The sequence below is a fragment of the Scyliorhinus torazame genome, chromosome 15 (assembly GCF_047496885.1).
Source record: "Scyliorhinus torazame isolate Kashiwa2021f chromosome 15, sScyTor2.1, whole genome shotgun sequence".
Taxonomy (NCBI): domain Eukaryota; kingdom Metazoa; phylum Chordata; class Chondrichthyes; order Carcharhiniformes; family Scyliorhinidae; genus Scyliorhinus; species Scyliorhinus torazame.
The window spans coordinates 78,577,285-78,598,251 of record NC_092721.1 but is presented as its reverse complement, the minus strand read 5'-3'; the positions used below and the strand labels follow the sequence as shown (position 1 = coordinate 78,598,251).

At 47.5% G+C, this 20,967-nt stretch overlaps 1 protein-coding gene, 1 non-coding gene and 1 pseudogene across 2 annotated transcripts in view; all 3 read left to right on the top strand.

Moving 5' to 3' along the window:
- LOC140391630 (protein diaphanous homolog 3-like) overlaps window positions 1-20,967 on the top strand; it is an 837,607-nt gene that overhangs the window by 497,362 nt on the left and 319,278 nt on the right. The window contains exons 18-20 of the mRNA XM_072476316.1: window positions 10,526-10,618; window positions 10,721-10,815; window positions 13,450-13,551. Of these exons, the coding sequence (XP_072332417.1) occupies window positions 10,526-10,618; window positions 10,721-10,815; window positions 13,450-13,551 (290 nt within the window). The remainder of the gene's footprint in view (window positions 1-10,525; window positions 10,619-10,720; window positions 10,816-13,449; window positions 13,552-20,967) is intronic.
- On the top strand, window positions 11,164-11,327 carry LOC140392186 (U1 spliceosomal RNA). The gene has a single exon (XR_011935258.1). It is a non-coding gene; the product is annotated as a U1 spliceosomal RNA (small nuclear RNA).
- Window positions 14,570-14,982, top strand: LOC140391408 (small ribosomal subunit protein eS17-like; annotated as a pseudogene).

The following is a 20,967-nucleotide window of genomic DNA, read 5'->3' as shown; positions in this document are numbered from 1 at the left end:
GCGGGGCCGCGCATGCGCGCGGCGGTAGTTTACGCACTGGCCTCCGCGCAACATGGTGGAGCCGCACAGCGGGCCAGCGTGGAAAAAGATAGGCCCCCCCGGATCACGCGCGCCCGCAGATCGGTAGACCCCAATCGTGGCCACGTCCCTCGTGGAGGCCCCCCGCTCTCCCGGAGTGTGATCTCCCCCCCCCCCCCCCCCCCCCCCCCCCACCAGGACGTCCGTGAGTCCGAGCTCCCACCGGGTGGACCAGGTTGGAACCACACCGCCGGAACTCGGCCGGAACTCAGCCGGTCGATGGCGGAGAATTGCCGCGGGGGCCTCTTTCAACGGCCGCCGACACGTGCCACCTGCGCGTTCGCGGCTGCCGAAGATTCTCCGGAACGCGGAGAATCGCGTCCCGGCGCCGCGTGTCTGAGGCTCGATTCTCCGCCCCTGCGCTGAGCGCGATTTCAGCACGGAGGCTCGGAGAATCCCGGCCCAGATTCCTCCAAGGGGGTCGAAGGGTCCGTCACATGGAAGCCAGTGCCGCCTGGGAGGCAGTGGCAGCGACAGCGCGGGGAGTGTCACACGGAGGGCGGCCACCCAGCGCCCCAAGAAGCTAAACGACCTGCGCCGGGCCGCACGGGTGAGTTGACATCGGCCCCCTGTCAGTGGTCCTACCTGCCAGCCCCGGCCACCTCCCCCACTACTAACCAGCAGTTGGCACCCCCCCCCAGAGTACAGTACCGCATCTGTGCCCCAGCAAGCCCTGGCACCCACCACCACACCTCACCCATTACTGGCAATATGACTGGTGGTGTCCAAGGTGTTGCTCAGTCAGTGACTGCCATGACTGAGGGCCTCAACTGCATGTCCAGATGCTGGGGGACATGTCCTTGATGCAGGTGGTCTTTGCCGAGACACTCCGGTATGTGTCCCAGTTATTGCGGACCATGTCCCAGTCTCCGGTGGATCTTGCCAAGGCGCTGTGGAGCATGCCTCAGGTGGACATCCTCATACTGACTACCTTTCCCTGTCCTACACATGTTATTACTTGGACCACAACTGGATCCACCCCTCCCACTCTAAGTTCCTCTCCAGCACTGAGCAGATATCCCTAACCCTGGCACCAGGACAGGCAACACATTCTGGAATCTCGCACTTTGCTTCACAGTGGCCTGTACACGCACCCCTCCTGTGCTCAGGGTGTGCATTGAGCCTCCTGAGTTATTGTTTCATCTGGAGGGTGAATATCCAGTGGCTAATCCTGAGAGTTGGGGATGCACTTACTTTGCCCAAATGTATCAAATCATTAAATCTTCTCCTGCACCTCATCCAGTTTCTGTGCACCCTGCTCACTGTGTCAGCTCAAACCAGGCCCGCTTAGTCTCTCAAGGTAGCCTCCTCTTGCTGCTCTCCAGGAACCAAACCTCCTTCCTCTCCCTTACACCCTCCAGGAGGACTTCTAGATCGCCATCAGCGAATTGAGAGCTTACCCTGTCCGGGTTCCAGCTGTCTGCCTTTCCTGAGACTTTCCACGGTGTTATATTTCAAACAGACAGTATAGCAGTGAAACAGTAATAGCTCCTGTGTTTCGATAAAACAGGTCCCGACTTCACTAATTAGCCACCAAACCTGTCTCCAGGCCAATTAAAAAGATGCCCTATGAAACAGACTTTTTAATGGAGCTGGTGTGGGACCTGAACACTGTCCTAAGTTCTGTTTCCTGCCCCAGAGGGAAAATCCTGCCTGATTTGCTGTTCCTAAATATGAATGGTTTATTGTTTAGTCTGTGCACAAAAAGTTAAATAATTCTCTAGAGTCCTTTGTGCTTCATAAATATGAAATTGCTTAGTATTTGGACATTTGATCTATTAAATTCCAGTTGTTTTATGCCTTGTTTTTAAAACTGTTTCCAGGCCTGTTTAACATGATAAATGCCACAATTAGAGATTGTGCTTCCAATTTTTTGTTTGAAATTCGCAAAACACAACCAAATGCTTTCAGTTGGAATCATCTGAATTGCCAAAAGAACTTTAATCTCTAGCATTGTATCTTTGATCAAGTAAATTGCCTGCAGAGAGCTGTTGGTTATTTAAAGACCTATGCTCCTTACTTTGCTGTAATTAGAATAATGAACTGCTTCCATTCTACTAGATAGATGAGTTATTAGGTTACAAAGCTGACTGCAATTTGTACTGTGTGTCTCATGTTATGTGAACAAAAGAAAACCATCTACTTGTAGCTGCTCTATTTTAACAGAGGACATTTTTAGCCTTGGGCAAAAGAACTGGACAATTAATTAGAAGTAGCCTGTTTATATTACAGTATACTTGGTTTTAATTTTGCTTTTTCTTTGACAATCTATGTGACTTAAAGCTAGTTTGATCATTAAAGCGGGAAGCTAGAGATATTGAAAATTTTTCCTGACAACCAAATTAATTTGGGGCTAGTTTGTATTTTAGATTTGGCATGTTTAGAGCAGGCAATTCTGTTATTAATAGTTTTGCACTATTCTAGCAATCCCGGCAGCTATTAAACATATTAATAAACATAGATCGAGTTTAGATGTCTAAAGCTTGGAACAAGGTCTTCCATGGAGTGGCAATCACAGTCAGATTGTCAGTCCGCCCCTTTTCACTTCCCTTAGTTGGAAGCTGAACATTTCTTGCCTGACCTTCCAATTCAGGTCTGCTAAGAACTGTGCAGCCTACAGGCTGCTGGGAGTCTTCTGTGCAGTGTAGCCGTGTCAGGGGAAGTGAAGCCACGCACCATTTTTAGGCACAAGCAGCCGTAAAGTAGCCAAGTTGAAAGATTTTGAGAAATGGAAGAAGGGTGAGGGGGATGGCTCTCTGGTCGCCAGCGTCCGGGGGACCCCCCCTCCGGGACCCCCCCTCCCACTGCCGGTGTCCAGATGATGCCCCCCCAGCTGATGCCCCTCCGACTGCTGGTGTCTTGGGGACGCCCCTCCGGCTGCCGGTGTCCATGGGACGCCCCTCCGGATGCCGTGTCTGGGAGATATGCAGTGCAGAAACTTGGGCAATAGCAAGAAGAAAGGAACAATGACTAGATACTAATGAGGTGAGGATACTGAAGTAGATGTGGGAAGTAATGAGAAAGGACAAAATCAGGAAATAAGCAACAGGGGATCAGGTCAATACCGTGGAAGCATCTAAAAAGGTAATTGAGAAGAGATTGAAATGGTATCGTCACCTTTTGCGCAGAGAGAAACGAAATGTAGTCAGTTGCATAATGGAATGGCACTGGCAGGAAGAAGGCAATGAGAATGGAAATATGTGGGGGGAGATTTGAACACACTGGGACAGGGAGTGGAATGGGTGGCTGTCAGGTGGAAATGAAAATGGGTGATTGACCACCATTCGGGTGACCCCAAGTAAAATGGGAGAAGTTGACAGAAGAAGATGTCCTTCTGAAAACAAATGAATGTTAAACAAGTCTTCTGATCTCGATGAGACAGATTCAATGATGTACTGTGGAATTATTTAGGTGAAAGATTTTTTTTCTGTACTTCTAGATTTTGGGGATAAAGGCTGTAGTGTTGTATTTGATATTCACTGAATTCAACAGGAATAGGGGGCTGGATTCTCCAATAAAGGGGCTATGTCCTGACGCCAGCGTAAAAACGCTGGTGTTTCACTCTGGACTTTCCTTAAGAAACCTGCAGGGGGCTGGCAGGACCCCAGAGTGCTCCTCGCAGCTCTGGCTGCGGATACAGGCTGCCACACTTCCAGTCGGGAGACCACGCATGCGCACGGTGATGGCCTGCAGCGGCCGCCCCGTGGGACCGCGAAGCGGCATCAGAAATGTAGGCATCCCCCCGAGATCGTGCGCGCCCGCGGGTCCGTGACGCCTATGCCACCCCCCCCGGTGATCAATCCCCCCCCTAGGGCAGATGCGGACTGAGTCCGCAGCCACCACGCGAGGTTCCCGGCGGCCGACAGGTGGTTAGAACCACTCCGTCGGGAACTCGGCCAGTTTTGCACGGAGAGTCACGGGGGGGGGGGGGCCTCTGTCAATGGCCCCCTATCCGCACCACGTAGTTCGCATGGGAGAGACTCCTGGCGCGCCTGTCCCGATTTCTGGGTAAACGGCCATTCCCCCCCCCCCCCCCCGCCCCGTGCCAAACGTGATTTTGGCTCGGACAATCCATCCCAGGGTGTCTTTTAACAATTCTAGATCTACACAAGTTTGAATATGCTCAAATGTATGGGGCTAGATTCTCCGTCCTGCCGCACCACATTTCTGTTTCAGCGCGCCGGAGGGATGCTCTGTTGTGCCTACTGGTCAATGGGGTTTCCCATTGTGGGGCAGCCTCATGCCGTCGGAAAACCCCCGGGCTGCCGGCAAAATGGAACATCCCACGGGCGGAGAATCCAACCCAGAGTCGTCATCTATTTATTTCCTATTAGCATGCCATTTATTAATATAAATGTTAATTTCAATTTTCCTTTTGAGTACCAGATTTACTTATGTGGCACTGATATTTTTTCCAGTGTGTTCAAAGAGTTAATAAATCAATAGATGTGTTTTTATACTTACTGTTTAATAAAGATGGGAAGCACAACATCAAACAAGTCATATTCCTATCAGTTATTGTGAATATCAAATGCTGAAATAGCAACCATTCTCTTTGCATATGTCACAATTTTAGTACAGTTTCTGCAGTCTGTCCTCCAGGTCATTACAGCCTTGGTCCAAACATGGACAAAAGAGCTGAACTTGAGGTGAGAGTAATTGCTGCATTTGACCAAGTATGGCATTAGGAAACCTTGGCAAAATCGAAGCGGGAATCTTTATGGAGCACACAAAACTGGGAAACAGGTGATTAGGTAGGGTGAAAAATATTGATTTCCTGAAAGCGGGTTGAGAAGCTGTGACAAAGACAGGGGTTTGTTTGTGACTTGGAACAGTTTTCAATAAAATCTTAGGGATAGTGTCTGCAGCACATGAGAATCTCATGGCATTCAGTTCACGATAATATAAAGATAACATGCAGCAGTCAGCTTTATGCAGTTGTGACAAAGGTAAGCAGGCTTCCGTGTTGACCTCTGTGACACAGGGTGTTGAAAGATTGGTGTTTGGGTGCAGGGAGATGCAGTTTTGCATCTTGGGAGTGGTGGGCCTATAAGAGGACGTGGGTGATGGTTCATGCAGGGATTGAAAGATGGATGAAAGGCCTAAAGGGCGGGGTTGGTGCTGTCGATGGTAGGGTCGAACTAAAGTGCTGGGTGGCAGAGGGAACAGTCACAGCCCATAGGGAATGTTATACTCCATACCGGGGCAGGTCCAGAGTCCTGTTCGGATATTGGAAGGCCTCATGGAGGGTTACGGATGTGATGAAAATCATAGAGGAGGATAACCGGAGAATCCAGGGCCAAAGTGGGGATTGGGAAGGACACAGGTGGAGACACCGGGGAGAAACTGCATGTGTGGGAAAATGCAGATAGACTCCAGGGCAACAGAGATGGAAGGGGTGGAGGAAAAGTTAAATTGGGTGGGTAAATGATGATTGGAGCAAGTGTTTGGATAATGGGAGGGGTAGAAGGTAAAGGATCGGGTTTGTAATGTGACTCACACCATTGCCTGTGGCTCGTTGTAAAAGTACGTTCGTATGCAAGGAAAGCAGATTGAAATGGGAGAAGGGTTTTTGTTGGGTGGAGTTCACGTTATGCATAATTGCTGTCGTATCTATGGCTGCCCTCTTTTCACAGTGCAATTACTGCTATAAACATAGGTCTCTTTCACCCGATTTTCCTGCGACCTCAAAAGCAGAAGGAGAGAATGCAAAGAAGGAGAGCTCTTTCTGTCTAAAAACAGAGAGGCCACATCAGCAGGCAGAACCTGAGAGGGGGCTGTCTGGATACAGATATCCAGGGAAGGCATCATCAAAGATTGCCACTAGCGAATCAACACAGCAAGAGGACACGATCAAACTATCTCCAGATGGCAGAGGCGATGCCAGAAAAATTGAAAATTCGCCTAGGCCACCCTTTTCAGTTTTTTCCCCCCACTATGGTCTAAGTGCTACCCTGAGATCAAAAGGTGAGCTAGAGGCAGTGTTCAAGGTGGTCGGTGTCCTCTGGAAGTGTGGGGCCATGAGGGCTCCAGCCTACTGAAGTATCCTGCATTAGTGCAGGGGCATCCCTTCCCGCCTTGCTTTCTGAAGCTGTTGGGGTCAATGGTGGAGGGGAATGAGGAAACACAGCTAACTCTGGGTTGTCCTAAGATAAAGGCCCTGGTGCTGTTGCCACATGTTCCTCCATGTGCATGCATGATGGCACCTCCTTGTCTCCCTGATAGCAGGGGGCTCCTGACGGGAGTTTCAGGTGCCTTGTTGGCACCTTCCCCACTGCTGCACTGACCGCATGACTAGATCAATGGAATGTAGGTCAGAGCGCAAATGGATCAAATACTCGACCTGGCTCTCTCTGGCAGTTGCCATTCTTTCCTGAATTAGCCATGTGCTCATGCCTCAACCTTATGTTCCCCTAGCTTCTGCTGTATGTCTAGCAGGGTTCTTGTGGCCACATCCAGAGAGGCCCGGACTCAGCAGGTGTCTGGTCCCAGCAGTCTTCCGATCGTTTGGGAACCCAGCTGTCCCATTCACCCTCAGTTGCTGGAATGTGCCTGTGGTGTGTTCACCAGATTGTTCCCTTGAATCTATACGTGACCCCTTTGTGGACTGTGGGGTGTAACGTGTAACTGTGCTGGAGGAGATGGGTGAAGAGGCAGATGACAATGCATCTTCTGGGGAAATGGCTGCTTCATTCCTAGTTGGGGAGTCTGGTGACGTCTGGTCCTAGGATGGAGATGACCTGTACAGCAAAAAGAATTGGATTAAGAATCATCACAGTTTGAGCCCTTCACATTTTAACACATTCATTCCATGTGCCCATTTTCCAACAGCAGGATGGTCGCCTCACCCTCCTCACTTCTGGCAGGTCCAGCCTCGCCGTCTGCCACCGATCACACTCCCTCCTTCACTGTAATCTCCATCGCCTCCTCCTCGGTGGCTGAAAGGAGCCTCAGGTCTGGATCTCCTTCTCCTGTGCATCTCCTCTCCCTGGCACTGTGGGTCTGCTTGTCCTGTATGACAAAGTGCAAAGTTAGTAACATGTCAAGTAACTCCTAACTCCCTTGTCTGCATACATCCCAATCACAAATATGGGCCTGCCTCTTGAACATTGCATCCAAGTGCACACCAAAGGCAAACTACCAAGCTTTTTGACCTCAATTGCCATGTTGCAATAAGGCTGATCATGCATTCATCTTCTGGCATAGCTGCCAACTTGCACATAAACATTCTTGTGACCACACTAGAGACTCCTGTTGAAGGAGCGACACAGGCACTTTCGGGGCTGTCTTTGCCTGGTGGGATGGCCTCTTGATGCCATTTTTAAGAAAGAGGACTTCCCATCTTTCCCTGACGGCGTCAAGGAGATCCTGCAGGGAAGCATGGCTGAACTGTGGGGCAGGTTTGTCTTGAGAGTAAAATATTTCTGCAAAGATTATGCTATTCTCAGCCAGTGGAACATCTTGGAAAGAATGTACATCCTCCCTGTTTAAACAGGAGGCTCCTCACTCGGCTGTTAGTTAATAGCAGATAGTTAATTTTCAGCTGATGGCAGTTGTAACCACTGAAAAGCTCTTCCTACTGCTAAATTGCACATTCACATGCGTTCCCTTGGCACTTTGAATTTTATTATAATCACAAAAAGGAGAGGAAGCAGAAGTTCACACAGTCCTGTTACGAAGTCGGGACTAACATGCTGTTGACAAAATCCCGGCTGAAGTCAATGCAAATCATGGGGGGAAAACTTTCCACTGATTGGAATCATAGCTCGCAGACCAAGATGGTTGTGGTTATTTGAGGCCTAACATCTCTGTCCCAGGACATTGCTGCAGGAGTTCCTCAGATTAGTGCCCGAGACCCAACCATGTCCAGCTGCTTCACCAATGACATTCCTGCTATCAATGTTCAGTACCAATTGCAACTCCTCAGATACTGAAGCATTTGTGTCCATATGTAACAAGACCCAAACGGCATTTAGGCTTGGGATGAGGACTGGCAAGTAACATTTACACTACATAAGTGGCAGACAATGCCCATCTTCAATAAGAAAGAATCTAACCATCGTCCCATGACATTTAATGGTATTACCATTGCTGAATTCCCTAATATCAATATCTGGGGGTTACCATTGACCAGAAACTGAACTGGACTAGCCATATAAACACTGCCACCACTAGAATAGGTCCAAGGCTGGGAATTCTGAAACAAGTAACTCATCTCCTAAACCTCCTCCTTGTCTGTTCACCATGTACAATGCACACGTCAGGAGTGCAATGGAATACTCTCCACTTGGCTGGACGAGTGCAACTCCAACAGCAGTAAAGAAGCTCAACACCATCCAAGACAAAACAGCCCATTTGGTTGGCAACTCATCCACCACTGACAGCAATGTGTTCCATATACAGGATTGTGGCAGCTCGAGCCATACACTGGAGGCTCTCAGTAGTTAACAGAGGGGTTTCTTGATGAAAGGCAAAGGCAGTTAAGTGACGGGTACAGAACAATAGGTCTTAACGCTTTGGCTCCCTGGTCTATGCTCCCAGGGCAAATTCCTTTTTGGCCAGGGTTCCTGTGAGATTAGCCCGAGCTGGTCACATGGTCCCTGGAGCCCGCCACCTTAACTGGGCTGCGCTACCACTTTTTTTTTCCCAATTAAGGGGCAACCTTTAGTGTGGCCAATCCACCTACCCTGCACATCATTTGGGTTGTGGGATGATAACCACACAGACACGGGGAGAATGTGCAAACTCCACACGGACATTGACCCAGGGCCGGGATCGAACCTGGGACCTAGTCGCTGTGAGACAGCAGTGCAAACCACCGTGCCACCCATGGTCTGCGCTATGACAAGGATGCATTGCAGATCCTTCGATAGCACCTTTCAAACTTCAGCCTCGACCACTTAGAAGGACAAGGGCAGCAGACACATGGGAACACCCACACATCACCCTCACTGAGCACTAAATCACTGTTCCTTCATTATTGCTGGATCAAAACCCTGGAACTCCCTTCCTTCCTGACAGTATTGTTTTTAAAAAAAATTTAGAGTGCCCAATTATTTCTTTTTCAAATTAAGGGGCAATTTAGTGTGGCCAATCCACCTAACCTGCACATCTTTGGGTTGTGGGGGTGAAACCCATGCAGACATGAGGAGAATGTTCAAACTCCACACGGACAGTGACCCAGGGCCGGGAGTCTACCTGCGTCCTCAGCGCCGCAGTCCCAGTGCTAATCACTGCGCCACATGCCGCCCTCCCTGACAGTATTGTTGGCGTATCTGCGCTGGTTGAACTGCAGTGGTTCAAGAAGGCGGCTCACCACCACCACACCTTAAGGGCAATTATGGATGAGTAACAAATGCTGGCCTTGCCAGTGACACCCACAACCTCTGAAAGAATAAGAAACATATTTGACAATGCCTTGGTGTACTTCCCAGCAACTTTTATAGTGTTGTGGGAAAAGTCAACCACTTGAAGAGTTAGACTTGCTGTGATCAGATAAATGCAGTTTTATTGTTACACAAAGCTTCGGGAGAAAGCGTATGTACCCCGCGGTATAGTAGCCAGCCTTTCTCCCGGTTTGAATGGCAGTCATTCATTTTATACTTTGGGTTCACAAAGAGCCCAGATACAAAACAATTAGCACCTTGTTATCTTTAAACATTTTATTGATTGTACATCGCTATTTGTAAGCATTTTGCCATTTACACATGGCCACAGTCAGAGAGGTTTAACAGGTTACAGGCAGCGGCAGGAAGGTAGTATCGATTGTCCCTTTGTTTTAGGAAATGGCCCAAGACCTTTGTATTAGCATATCATTGTGTACACCTTGGCTGAAGTCAGCTTTATTCAAGTGGTGTCCCGCATTTATGTATTTCTTAATCTTCCTGTCTGGCTCCCTTTGTCCTGGATCTGTTCCTATCTGTCCCACTGGCACCCCGCTGGGCTCCAGGCATCAGTTATGTCTGCTTTATTCTCTGTGTCTCCATCTTGTGTGTCAGGTAGCCATCTTCTGTGCCAAGTGCCCTTTTGAACCATTTCCCACTTCAATAGTATCACAAAGTGTTAGTTTTTGTTGATCCAGTATCTGCCCCATTTAAAGAACTGTTTTGTGTTTTATTTATTCTGGACTTTTTTTTGCTACATTTCTACCTAACAATATGATTTTAGCCTGCTTTCTAATAATTTGATTATTTTTTTTGTACAAAGTAAGTAATCATTAGTTTAATTAATTTTGAATGTGCTATTCCTCCTTCCAGTAACTCGATTTTCAGATAGAAGGGAAACATACTTGAGTCATAACTTTTGTGTTTTTTGAAACATTTGTTGGCATCTATTTCAGTATAATATAAACCCATTTGTAGTTTGGTGATGTGCACTACAAACAAAATAGTGGAACTCGTATTTTTGAAATTTAAGAATTAAAAAAACACTAATCTGTATCTTGCAGGCAAAAAAGATGAGGAATATGAAGAGAAAAAAGATATCAAGAAGAGAATTAAAGAACTTAAAGTTTTAGATCCAAAGACAGCACAGAACCTCTGTAAGTGTGAGCCTGCATGATGCTTAATCACCTCATAATTTAAAGTCTGTTTCAAAATAACAAAGCACATATCTTTGACACTTCCAACAATTGTTTCTGTAGCCATCTTTCTTGGATCTTTTCGGATGCCTTATGAGGAAATCAAAACGATTATTTTGGAAGTGGATGAAGAACAATTGACTGAATCTATAATCCAGGTATTTCTTTTAAGTCTTCTTCAATATTTCCTGAGTTCAGTTTTAACTTTGCCTTCGGAGCATAATTTCACGTTACCTATGACATGTTTGATTCTAACACTGATCATTTATGCAAAGCATTACTTTTAATAGACTTTTGGTTTTATGAAAGTTGGTATACTTTTGAAACTATACGAGAAAAATATTGCATCTCTTCATATTTTTCTTGAAATTAATGTATACTGGGTCTGTTAAAAGAATTGAAAAAGTTTGTTAGCGAGTAACAATATTGTTAATTTAGTCACAGTTATAGTAATTATGTGGTAAAACGTCTTAATGTATGGAGCAGCTTATAAGAGTAACGCCAGAATACTTACCTGGCAGGGGTGAAACCATGATCAAAAAGATGGTTCGCCCAGGACGAGGCTAGCCCATTGCACTTCGGGTGTGCTGACGCCTGCGATGTCCCCAAATGCGGGATACTTGACTGCAAAATTTGTGGTAGTGGGGGACTGCGTTCGCGCTCTCCCCTGAAAAAGAAAAAAAAAGAGTAATGCCAGAGGCAGGTTGGCAATTGAAAATGTAATGCAATATATCAGTCATTATTAACCTGTCACATTTTCATAAATATTATTAACTTTTAGTCTATTAGAGTTTGTGCCAAAGCACAAATATTGGAAATTATTTTTAAAAACGCACTGCATGTATGAGCTATGTATTGATCAGTTATAAATATAAAAACAATAACTTTTCAATGTAGCTACCTCACTAGCAAAAAAGTTATGTAAATTAAACTGAAAGCAGAAGGTTGCATTAATCGAATAAAGGATTATTTATTTCAATGTTGTGCATTGCAAAATTATGTTGGACAGTATTTTCTGAATTAATATTGTTAGCGGGAGAGGACCTCAAAGAAATCACTCAACGCTCAGGGCTGCTGCTTCTCGCATCAAAAGGTTTATTTCGCCGGCTGTAGATGGCGTCTGTTAAAGTCCCAGACCGTCTCTCCACCGATCAAAGGAAAACATCCATTCTTATACATTTTTCAAAACAACTACACAGCCCATTTCAGCTGGACCTTGTCCAATAATATTGGTTACACATTACATACATTAGTTATATATCCAATTAAATTTGACATTACGTAAAGTGGGTTGGTACCTTAGCAGCCCCTAACTTCATGAAGAAGTCACTCATACTAACTGTCCTGCCTGCACCTGGAGACCTTGGGCTGGCGAGGATACATAATGCTCTTTGTCCTGTGGAGCTGTTACCACTTGTTGGTGAAGTACTCCCTAGAATCTCCCATGTATGTTTCCCATTCAATGCCTTGATATCAATCATTCTTGTCTCCCTGACTAACTCTGCTGTCTGTAATTAAATTATGTTGTTTATACCAGTTTGCAACTTAACCCAGCTAATGGTTGTTCAGGAATGTGGCTAATTCAGCTAAAGGCCATTTTGTGTCTTTAGTATTGCTGACTCAGCTAACAGCCATTTTGTGTAACTTCTTTTAATTGTATGTCTATCCTAAACTGTTATCAGTAATTCTTGGTTAGAAAATCACACGCATAGTTTATACGCTATTTATTCCTACAAATTGCCTCTTATACAGGCATCTAAGCCAATGGGTACCTTTTGTCCAAAAACCTTCTTTCTAAATCTGACCTCAACAATATCATATTTGCAAACAAAAATGAAACTCAAATCAACCATTATTTTGTCCTGGAATGCTCCAAGGCCTCTGCTGTGTCATGAATATCTTTAGCCTTTGCCCATACCATGACCCATGAATGAAATCTAACTGTTGGCATCATATACAAAACAGATTTTTAACTTGAAATTAAAGCATCTGTTCACTAATAAAGAGAATTGTTATTGATTCACAGGGACCACACTTGATTGGTGGTTAACACAACATTTTCACTTCAATTAAACATTCAGTAGTTGTTGATGAACCATCAGTTCCAGATAAACTGTACAAGAAGATTTTTCCCTTTAGTAGTTTTTGTTATATATACATTATTCATTTATTTATCAAATTTATACTGTCAATTCAGCATATGACAAGCACAATTTTTCCACGCTGAAGTTGCATGTAGTTGTTTGTTGGCTACAAATATTATTTCCCCAATGATACTGCTTACCATATATGGGGCTTCAGTTCTTCTCTGCTGCCAGAATGGCCCCCGATTCTCCTTTTTTCAAGTATGTTTGCAATGCTGCCTGATTAAGTTCCTAGAAATGCTCCTCTGCTTGAGCAAGCCGCTAAATATGCTGAATACAATTTTGTGTTGTAGATTGAGGCATCTCCGTGCACTGATTCTGCTTAGTCTCATGTCAAAGGTGAAATTGTTGTTGGTTTCTTGTATTTTTGAACTGGTATAATTACATTAATTCAATTATTACAGATGTTTGATTTGTTTATTATAAATTCTATGGCGCCACACTCTACTGAATTTACAGTAAGCATTGTCATTGCAACTGTATTGACATATTTTAATAAATCATTGGCTCACCTTTCTGGATTTTCCCATGATTTGATTCCTATGTATGAAACGTTTATGAAAAAAGTGCAAAATATCAGATGAAGTGTATGCATTAAAGTGTGATTGTTAAAACATGCCTTATTCTAGCTCTTTGATATGTCAACAGAACTTGGTGAGCCACTTACCAGAACAAGAGCAGGTGCTTACCTTGGCACGTTTTAAGAATGATTACAATAGCTTGTCTGAACCCGAGCAATTTGGAGTAGTGGTGAGTATTCTGTGCACCAGAAATTCCAAAATTGTCCCATTAAGCTTCTATGAATGATTTTCACAAACTGTTGAGTCATTCCCCATAGAAAATAGTTTTCCATTCATATTTAATGTTTGTTTTATGTTATATTTAACTTCATTAATATAAAGCTGCATTATTTGCTCATGATATGAATGTCTGTTGTGACATTTTTGCTTGTAATACCAAATAGCAATTTGCCGACAAATTTGATCCGGCAGGTGATAGAGGGATTCCCTAAGTGCATCTCGCTTTCCAACCAATGTTCAATTCTGAATAATTATGAGTGCAGGTTCCTCTGGGGAATGCAGCCGGAGCCAAATCCATAGCACCATGGCTGGTTTAGCTGTCTGCAAAAGCAAGAGGATGATTTGGAAATCTACAATGATCAGGATTCGATTGTTAGGAGAACAGGCAGGCTTTTCTGTGGTGCAGATATGAATCCAGAATGGTATGTTAAGAGTCGAAGAGGTCAACAGCAGTCTGCACCAGTCATTCACCAGCACTTGGTCCACAGCCTTGTATGTCATGGCATCACAAATGCGCATCTAAATACAACTAAATGTTCTGAGGGCCTCTGTTTCCACCACCCCTTCAGGCAGTGAGTTCCAGACTCCCACCACCTGTGTGAAAAAACTTTTCCTCACATCCCACCTAAACCTCCTGCCCCCTGGTCATTGATCCCTTCACCAAGCGGGAAGGTTTCTTCCTGTCTACTCTATCATGCCCATAGCATCATCAAGGAGTTACACCCCTGATGTTGGGGTCAAGGATGTCCCTGAATTGCTACAAAGTTTTTAGTGGAGATGGTGAACAGCCAACTGCCATGGCCATACCTGTACTAACAACATAATTAGAAAGTGGGACAAAGACCTGCAGGCAGATTTTAGGGAACGAGGAAAGACATTAGCGAGCAGGATGTCAAAGGGGATAATTTCCAGATTACCGTACACAGTGAGTATAGAAATGGGAAGTTAGGTCTGGGTCAGCATCCAAGATGGGTCGTGTCAGGACTAACACGGTAAAAAAAGCCGCCCGAGTGATCACCGAAAAGTATTACACACACCTCGGCAATGACTTCCACAGCACCAAGAGGGTCTGCGAGAAGATTGTCATCATCCCCAGCAAGAAACGTCAACAAAATTGACGGGTATGTGACACACTTAATGAAGCAAATTCAGGGTGGGCCTGTCAGAGCCATCTCCCATCAAAATGCAGGAAGAAGAGCGGGAGAGGAGGGATAACTATGTCCCAGAGGTTTCTGCTCTGGATCAGGAGATGATTGAAGTGGACCCAGATACCAAGGAGATGCTGAAGCTGCTGGACTTTGGCAGCTTGTCCAATCTGCAGGTCACACAGCCTTCGGTAGGAGTGGCCTTCAGGAGTCCAAGAGTCTAAACTCTATTTGTACTACAAGGCTCTATCATTAAAAAAACAACAAAAGTGAGAAAAAAAAAGAAATGGGAAGTTAGGACAGATGAATGCATGGCTGGGAGATGGTACAGGAGGGAAGGGCTTTTGAGTTCTTTGGGAGGTGGCATCTGTACAGGCCAGATGGTCTATACCTGAACAGAGCTAAGACCAGTATCCTTATGGGGTGATTTGTTAATCATCATGGAATCATAGAATTTGGAGTGCAGAAGGAGGCCATTCGGCCCATCAAGTCTGCACCAGCTCTTGGAAAGAGCACCCCATTTAAGCCCACACTTTTTTTAAACGCATTTTATTCAAACTTGCATCAAAGTAGGTTATAGCAAATAAACACACTGGGAAACATTCTTCCCAACTATCAACCATACAGTTTGTACAGATTTCTCTCCTTTTTCACCCCCCATCACCCATCTCCCCACCCCCCCACCCACCTGCGACGAACAGCTCCTCAAACACAGTCACAAACATCCCCCACCTTTTCTCAAATTCCCCAACTTTATCTTTTCTAACCGCAGGAAGTCCTACAGGTCACCCAACCGTGCTGCTAGCCCCGGTGGCGATGTCGACCGCAACTTCAGTAAATTTTGTCGCCGTGCAATCACAGAGGCAAAGGCCAAGACATCAGCCTTCCTTCTCTCCATGAGCTCAGGCTTCTCTGAAACCCCAAATATCGCCACCGGGTCCGGGTCCACTCCCTCCTCCACTATCCTGGCTAAGACTGCGAACACTCCCACCCAGAATCTTCCCAATTTTTCACAACCCCAAAACATGTGCGCATGATTCACTGGCCCCCGCCCACACCTCTCACACTCATCTGCTACCCCCTGAAAGAACCCACTCATTCTCGCCCGAGTCATATGCACCCTGTGCACCATTTAAACTGTATCAGGCTCATCCTTGCTCAAGAGGAGGTCCCGTTTACCCTTCGCAGTGCCTCACTTGATCCCCAATTGATCCCCATTCCCAACTCCGCTTCCCATTTCTCCTTGATTTTCACCACCTGCTCGCCTCCCTGCTCCCCCAGCCACTTATATATATCTCCAATTCTTCCCTCCACTTCCACATCCGGAAGCAGCAGTTGATCCAGCAGGGTGTATCCCGGCATCTAGGGAACCCCTTCCAGACCTTTCGTGCAAAGTCCCTAACCTGTAGATACCTGAACTCACTACTCCTCGGCAGCTATACCCTCTCCCTTAGCTCCTCCAGACTGGCGAACCCTTCCTCCAAATCCAAATCCCTCACCTTGACTAGCCCCACTTCCCTCCACCTCCTGTATACACTATCCATTCCCCCCTGGCTCAAATCCATGATTCTCGCACAGCGGCGATAGCACCGACATCCCTTCCACCCTAAAATGCCTGATTCCATATCTTCACCGTGGACTGCACCACTGAGCTCCCTGAATACCTACTCGGAGCCTTTGGCAATGCTGCCGTCACCATAGCCCTCAAACTAGACCCCTTACAAGATTCCTCCACCATCCTATCCCCCTCTACCCCTTCTCCTTCCCACCACTGCCGCACCTTGTCCACATTCGCCACCCAATAATAATGAAGCAAGTTTGGCAACGCCTCTGCCTCTGTAGCAGGGTCCTCCCCACCCTCGGCACTTTCCCCGCCCATACAAAGTCAGAGATGATTGTGTCCACTTTCCGAAAAAAGGCCTTTGGTATAAAGATCGGAAGAGCCTGAAAGATAAACAAGAATCTCGACAGAATATTCATTTTCACCACTTGGTAAGATCCTTCCTGGCCTCCTCCAGCAGCTTCGTTAAGTTCCACTTGTGGAGCCCTGTCCTTTCTCTCGCTACCTGAATCCCCAAGTACCAAAACCTATCCCTCGCTACCGTAAATGTCATCCTCCCCCTAAATTAGCCCGCTGTGCCAGCTCATTTACCGGGAATACCTCACTTTTCCCTACATTCAGCTTGTATCCCGAGAACCCTCCAAACCTCCCCAACAGGCCCATAATCCTTCCCATACTCTCCAACGGATCCGAAACATACAGCAAAAGGTCATCGGCATAGAGCTCCCTATGTCCCCTCATTATCCCCTGCCACTCTGCCGACCCCCTGAGAGCCATCGCCAATGGCTCTATGGCCAGCGCAAACAGCAGTGGCGACAGCGGCCACCCCTGCCTCATACCCCTGTGTAAGTTAAAAGTTTTGTGAGCTCATATAATTCGTCCTCACCCTCACTCTTGGCGCCACATACAGCAACCACACACATGCCACAAATCTCGGCCCAAACCCAAACCTTCCCAAAACTTCGAACAAGTACCGCCATTCCACCCAATCAAATGCTTTCTCCGCGTCCATGGACACCACCACCTCCGGTACCAGAGCTCTCAACGGATTCATCACCACATTCAACAGCCGTCTTATATTACTCGCGAGCTGCCTGCCCTTCACAAAGCCTGTTTGATCTCTGCAACCACCTCCGGGACACAGTCCTCCATCCTCCCCGCCAACTATTTAGCCAATACTTTCACATCTGTGTTCAATAGTGATATGGATCTATACGACTGAAATTCCACCGGATCCTTCCCTTTTTTGGGGATTAGTGTGATTACTGCCTGCTTCATCATCTCCGGCAACTCCCCCTTCTCCAGTGCCCCCAACAGATGTGGTCCCAGGTCCGCCGCAAATTCCGGATAAAATTCTGCCGGGTACCCATCCGGCCCCGGGGCCATCCCCGACTTCATACCCCTGATACTATCCAGCACCATCCTTCAGCCCCAGGGGCTCCTACAACGCCTGCCTCTTTGCTTCCAACACCTGGGGAAATTCCAGCTCGTCCAGGAACCACCCCATGTCCCCCTCCTCTCCTGGGTCTGCCTCATAAAGTCCCTGGTAATACTCTCTAAATGCCTCATTTATCTTCCCTGGCTCTGACACCACATCCCAGCCCCAGTCCAGATCTTTATATTTCCCTGGACGCAGCCTGCCTCCGCAGCTGGTGCGCCAGCATGCGGCTCGCCTTCTTCCCATACTCGCATTGCACCCCTCTTGCCCTACGCAGTTGCCCTACCGCCCTCCCCGTTGTCAGCCTGTCAAATTACCCCAGCAACTTTTTCCTCCTCGCCAATCCCTCCACGGTGGGCACCCTCGAATATTCCCTATCCACCTCCACTATCTCACTCACTAGACGGTCATGTTCCGCCCTCCTTTCCTTATTCGCACGAACCGTAAATGAGATCATTTCTCCCCGGACCACTGCCTTCAGTGCTTCCCAAAAAATGCCCGCCGACTGCCCCCCATTCTGATTGAACTCCACATAATCCCTAATCGTCAACCGCACCTTATCACAAAATCCTCCACCTGCCAACAACCCCAAGTCAAACCTCCACCCCGGCCTCTGTTCTCGTCCCGTACTGAACCGAATATCCAGCCAGTGGGGTGCATGGTCCGAGATAACTATCCCCGCATACTCTGCCCCCTCCACCCCAACCAAAATCTCCCGACTCACTACAAAGTAATCAATCCTCGAAGACACCTTATAGACGTGTGAAAAGAAGGAATACTCCCTTCCCCCTGGGTTCTGAAAGTGCCATGGATCCACCATACCCATCCTCTCCATAAACCCCCTCAGCTCCCTTGCCATTCGTACCCTACCCATCGACCTGGGGCTTGATCTATCCACCCTCGGCCCCAGGACACAGTTAAAATCTCCTCCCACGATCAACTGGTATGTGGCCAAATCCGGGATTGCTGCCAGCAACCCCCTCATAAACCCCCACATCATCCCAGTTTGGGGCATACACATTTACCAACACTACCGGTGCCCCTTCCAATACCCCTCTCACAATCCCATATCTCCCACCTGGATCCCTCACCTCCTTCGCACTCACGAATCCCATTTTTTTGCTCATTAAAATCGCCACACCCCTCGATTTCAAATCAAGCCCCGAGTGAAAAACCTGCCCGACCCACCCCTTCCTTAACCTAACCTGGTCCTTCACACTGAGGTGTGTCTCCTGCAAAAAGACAACCCGCTTTCAAGCTCCTGAGGTGCGCGAACACCCACAACCTTTTAATCGACCCATTCAGTCCCCGGACATTCCACGTTACCAACCTTACCGGAGGCTTGCGCCTCCAATCCGCTCTACCGTCAGTTATCTTCCCCACTTAACTCCTGCCCCTTTAATTCCACTCTGTACCTAGCCCATCCCAGATGGCCCCTTTCTTCGCCCTTGACCATGTCATCCCTCACCCCCTGCCGCGTCGCAGAAACCCCCCCCCCCTCGCTTTTACCCTTCCCCTTCTTCTCCCCCACTTCCCCTTTCCCCCCTCCCCCCGGCCACCCTTCTTGGCCTTCTCCCCCACCACCTCGCTTCCGTTCACCAGCATAACCTGCTAGCGTGGCTGCCCCTTCCCAAAGGCACATCCTAACGACCACCCCCTCCCTCTTTCCCCCCCCCCCCCCCACACTCCTCAGCTCAAAGAAGAAGGCCTCCTGCTAGCCTTACCCTCCCCCACCCAAACAAGGACTTCTCCTGAACTCCAGGTAGCCTTCTCCAAAAGCAAACAAACAGATGTTAAACACAAACAATCCCATAAAACAGGAGGGGGGATGGGAACACCATCCCCACATAAACCTTTCACCCCTACAACTCCTTACAATCTCAACACTGAATAGAAACCTCCCCCCACCAAAAAAGGCAAAAATCCCCCAATCCCTACACCCACTTCAAACATGCTCCCGACCATTACATAGTGCCAGCATCCCGGTTACCAAGCATTGTCCACTCAGTTCTCCCCCAGTTTATGCTCCTTAATGAAGTCTTTGGCCGCTTCTGGGGTCTCGAAATAATACTCCCGGCCTCCGAACATCACCCATAATTCCGCCGGTACAGCACCGCCTTGGCCTTGTTGAAACCTGCCGCCGTTTTGCCAACTCAACTCCGATGTCCTGATTAATCCGGGCGCTATTTCGCTCCCAGTCGCAGCTACGCTTCTCCCTGGCCCACCGTAGAATTTTCTCTTTCTCCACAAATTTATGGAGTCTCACGATCACCGCCCGCGGCAGCTCCCCACTCTAGGCTTTTACCTCAGAGACCTATGCGCTCGGTCCACTTCAGGTGCCTTATCTAGCACCACTTCTGCCACCATTCCCGCCAGCATCCTCGAGACGTACCTCGTGGCACTCACACCTTCCACTCCTTCAGGCAGGCCCACTATTCGCAGGTTCTGTCTTCTCGAGGTATTCTCTTGCTCCTCAACCTTTGCCCTCAGCGTTTTACAAAGGTCTCCTAGGAGCCCCACCTCTGCCTCCAGAGCCACCACACGATTGCTGTGGTCTGAGATCACTCCTTCAATCTCCCGAATCTGTGACCCCTGCACCTCCAAACACATCTCCATCTGCTCCAAAGTATTCTTCAGGGGTGCCACAGCTTCTGCAATGGCCTTTGCATGATCCTCATGCATTTCTTTCCTCTGTTTATGGAATTCCTCCTTGATGAAAGTCATCAGTTCCTGTATCTGGGGCCTTACAGCTTGCCCCTCCCCCGCCTGCATCTGGAAGAGACTGTGAAGCACAGGACTGTTTCAACTTTCCAGCCAAACCTGTCACTGTTTTCTGCCGGGTCCGGTGATCAGAAGACATACCATTCCAGGGGTAAACTACTCCTCTAACATTCAGCTACGCCTTTTCATCAAAACTCCACCCGGATCTGGGTTAGAAGAGCCCTTTTCTGTGACTTTGAACAGGAGCAACCCTTTATGTGACCAGTCACTCCATGCTCACAAGCGGAAGTCTTAAGCCCACACTTCTAACCTATCCCTATAACCCAGTAACCCCAATTAACCTTTTTGGACTCGAGGGCAATTTAGCATGGCCAATCCACCTAACCTGCACATCTTTGGACTGTGGGAGGAAACCGGAGCAGCCGGAGGAAACCCACGCAGACACGGGAAGAACGTGCGGACACCGCACAGACAGTGACCCAAGCCGGGAATCGAACCTGG